Raw genomic sequence first — 3,189 nt, forward strand, 5'->3', positions numbered from 1 at the left:
TACTTGAGAGACAGTCAGCATACGGAACCTGTCGCAAAGAATGTAGGAATTCAGTTTGGACAGGTCCAGAACTACTCTCAAAGTGGACGAATTCTTCTTCAGAACTGTGAACAGGCGTCCCTGGAATTTCAATTTGCGTACCCTCTTTATTGCATTCTTCCTCAGGAGATCTTTGGTGTAATCTTCCAGAACTGGAGTGGGAGTCTGAAAGAAGGTTACTGGCGGAGGTGGAGAACCCTGTGACCACTTCCAGCCTAGACCCTTGGAGACTATACTGTGGGCCCAAGGACTGAAGGTCCATTGGTCTCAAAACCGGTATAGTCTCCCTCCTACCTGATCTGTCTCACTGATTGTGGGTGGGTTTTGATCCCTTACCTCCTCTTGAACCTCTGGCCCTTGGTCCACCTCGCTGACGGAACTGACCTCTAGCTCTGTTGCCACCGGGCTGGCGTCTAGGGTATCCTCGAAAGGTCCCGGAGGCTTCGTAAGCTTGGTTAAAAGCTGGAGAGGTCATCCATGTAGCCATGGCAGAAGATTGTCCACTTTGTGGTGCTGGAACAATCATGAATTGTTGAGGAGGAGTTGACTTGGAGGTGGAAGGAGTTAAAGTCTGTGGAGGGGCAGGAGACTGTCGATGCTGGCCACGAACAGACTTATAAGGAGAATAAATTCTCTGTCTCTTCTTAGGGTATTGGTGCCTCATAACGGGGTCAAACTTGTGTTTGGGAGAGAGACCCCACCGGACCTGGAGGTTCTGGTTAGCTCTAGCAGCTTCCTGGAGGACTTTGTCTACCTCTTCCTGAGGGAATAGATTTTTACCCCAACAGGAAGATCTAATAAGTCTATTAGGCTCGTGCCTAATAGACGCCTCTGCTAGAACATGTCTTCTGCAGTTTGTTCTTGCCGTCCAAAAATCGTGCAGGTCAATCTGGAAAGTCTGCAAGAGACCTTTCGCCAGAACTCTGAAGATCTGTTCCTCCTTGTAAAGGGAGGATACCAACTCCAACGATATAAGGGAGTTAATGGACCTAGCCAGCCTAGATCTCGTTTCAGACTCTGTTTTCAGTAAGTGATCTGGAAGTTTAGGAAGCCTTTCCGAAAAGAGGAAGGAGGCACAATCCGGATCCAGTTTGCCGACCGTGAAGGTTGCTGGAGCATCCCGCCAAAAGTCCCTAGAAGCTGGCATAAGGAGAGAGGTAGAGTCTGTCTCTTTAAGGGTAGGCATAGGAAGGCCGTCCTTAGCGGCTTGGATCGTCAACTCCGCCACCTTGTCGGCAAGAGGAGAAGGAATATCCTGGGGTGTCGTAAAAATGGTATATGCACCTTTATGAGGGGTCAACTTGGAGTTAGAGCAGCCCCAGTCCGATAGGGTACGAGCCCAGACAGCTTGGGCTTGTTTCTTCGGGAAGATTACCGTCTCTTTTGGTACCTTGTCCATCCTGACTGGTGCATTCTCCGTCAGGCGCACAAACCCGTTAAAAGGAAACTGGAGGTCATGAGGATAAAACTCCAGGTCCTCTAATGGGCGAGTACCTAGCCCTTCTATGGTCAGGGTACTATCCAAGTATGGAGCATGAAGAGCAAACCGCCAAGGGTTGTTCTTGTCGAACGGCGGAAGCTTTGAAGCGTCAGGAACTGCAGCCGGAGCTGATTGAGGTCCGGAGCGGAGAAGGCCCGCAACCATGTCTTTGAGCTCCGCCATTAAGGCTGAGTTTTGTTCCATCCTCTCATCCACCACTTCCTTGACCTTAGACAGCAACGAGTCCGAGTAGAAGTCAGGCTGACTATCCGGAGCTGACGCTTTGGATTTAGCGGACTTACCCCTCAATCCTTTGGAAGGAGGAGGGGCCTTGGCAGCTACTACTGGGTCAGCGGAAGTGGAAGGTCCGGGGACCGGGGACAAAGCTGGAGACGAAATGGATTTTCCTGGTTTTGTCTTTGATTTTTTGAGTGGCTTAACCTTATGACGGACCAATAAGGATCCGTCCCAAGGTGAAGCCGGGGGCTTGTCAAAGCCTAGGAAAGAAGAAGATGAAGGAGTAGGAGAGAGAAAAGAACCTGCCATATCCTCTACACCACTAACCTGCTCATCCATCGGTTCAAGATGGATGTCCAACGATGCCACATCCCCCGATAACTGTTGCTCTTCAGGAGCTGGTACCATCGCCGTTCTGATAACCTCGATGAGCGGAGTGGCTAATTCCCTGTCTACGGCAGCCGAAGGAGATCCGGGGAAAAGGCGACAGGCCATATCCCCGTCCAACAGGTAGGGACAGCCTTGAGGGGCGTTCCGGCCAAATCCTGAGACCCATATCCGGAGACTAGCTTTAGCCGTCTTGAGAGACTCTTCATCAGCCTGGAAAAGGAGAGAACTGAGATCGAATGCACTGAAGAGGGGGGGAATTGTGTGATAACAAAGGACTCAGGTGTGAAAAATAATATAATCGTATAGAAACGAAGGTTCCCAAAATACAATAAATAAAATAGGAATGATAATTATTGAGAGATCTTACCTCGTCATTAAGGAGGATAGAGGATAGCTCGAAACAGAGCGAGCAGGACTCAGGAAACCAGACCATATAGGGTGACTGGCCTACTTCCAGGCCAAAGGAGATCGCGCAGTGGGCATGGGACCGGCAGACGTCATGGCCCACCGGATCCGCGAAAGTAGCCGGGCAGCCTTTGAAGGCGCAGCGGACTTTCTATAAAATAAAGATATTATAAGTACACCAACTCCTTTAAATAGATTTACCCAACCTAAGTAAGGTAGGTAAGAAATATTTGGCATGCATAAAACTAATTGAAGCTAAAGCCAAATAGGAGAAGGTGTATGGGCCTAGATCGTTATGCGTAATAAGGTTCGAGTTATTCCGTCATGTACCGGAGTTCCGGAACCAATAAATTAATAGAATAATAATAATAAACAAATTCTAGTGCAAACAATAATGGATCGCTCCGTAGTGCGCCAGAGGTCCGGGGTAAAGGGGAGTGAAGCGGCCACTAAAGACAATGATGGATATATATATGAAAAAGGGATTGAATCTCCGGTAAGTGGTACACCGGAGTTAACTGATCCCAGTCATCGATGAATCATCGGAGTAACATATTAAATAGGGGTTGTCGTGTGTAAAAATAACGGAGCCGGAGCCCAAACTGAGAGGTGCTGAGGGACCTACGAGGGGAGAAGCT

At 48.9% G+C, this 3,189-nt stretch overlaps 1 protein-coding gene across 1 annotated transcript; it reads right to left on the reverse strand.

Moving 5' to 3' along the window:
* Nucleotides 1–202: 202 nt before the first annotated feature.
* On the reverse strand, nt 203–2,224 carry LOC137632036 (uncharacterized). Its single transcript, XM_068364011.1, has one exon. It carries the CDS (start codon nt 2,162–2,164, stop codon nt 344–346), a length of 1,821 nt encoding a protein of 606 aa, XP_068220112.1. The 5' UTR covers nt 2,165–2,224; the 3' UTR covers nt 203–343.
* Nucleotides 2,225–3,189: the final 965 nt, after the last annotated feature.

This window comes from Palaemon carinicauda, chromosome 40 (assembly GCF_036898095.1).
Source record: "Palaemon carinicauda isolate YSFRI2023 chromosome 40, ASM3689809v2, whole genome shotgun sequence".
Classification (NCBI taxonomy): domain Eukaryota; kingdom Metazoa; phylum Arthropoda; class Malacostraca; order Decapoda; family Palaemonidae; genus Palaemon; species Palaemon carinicauda.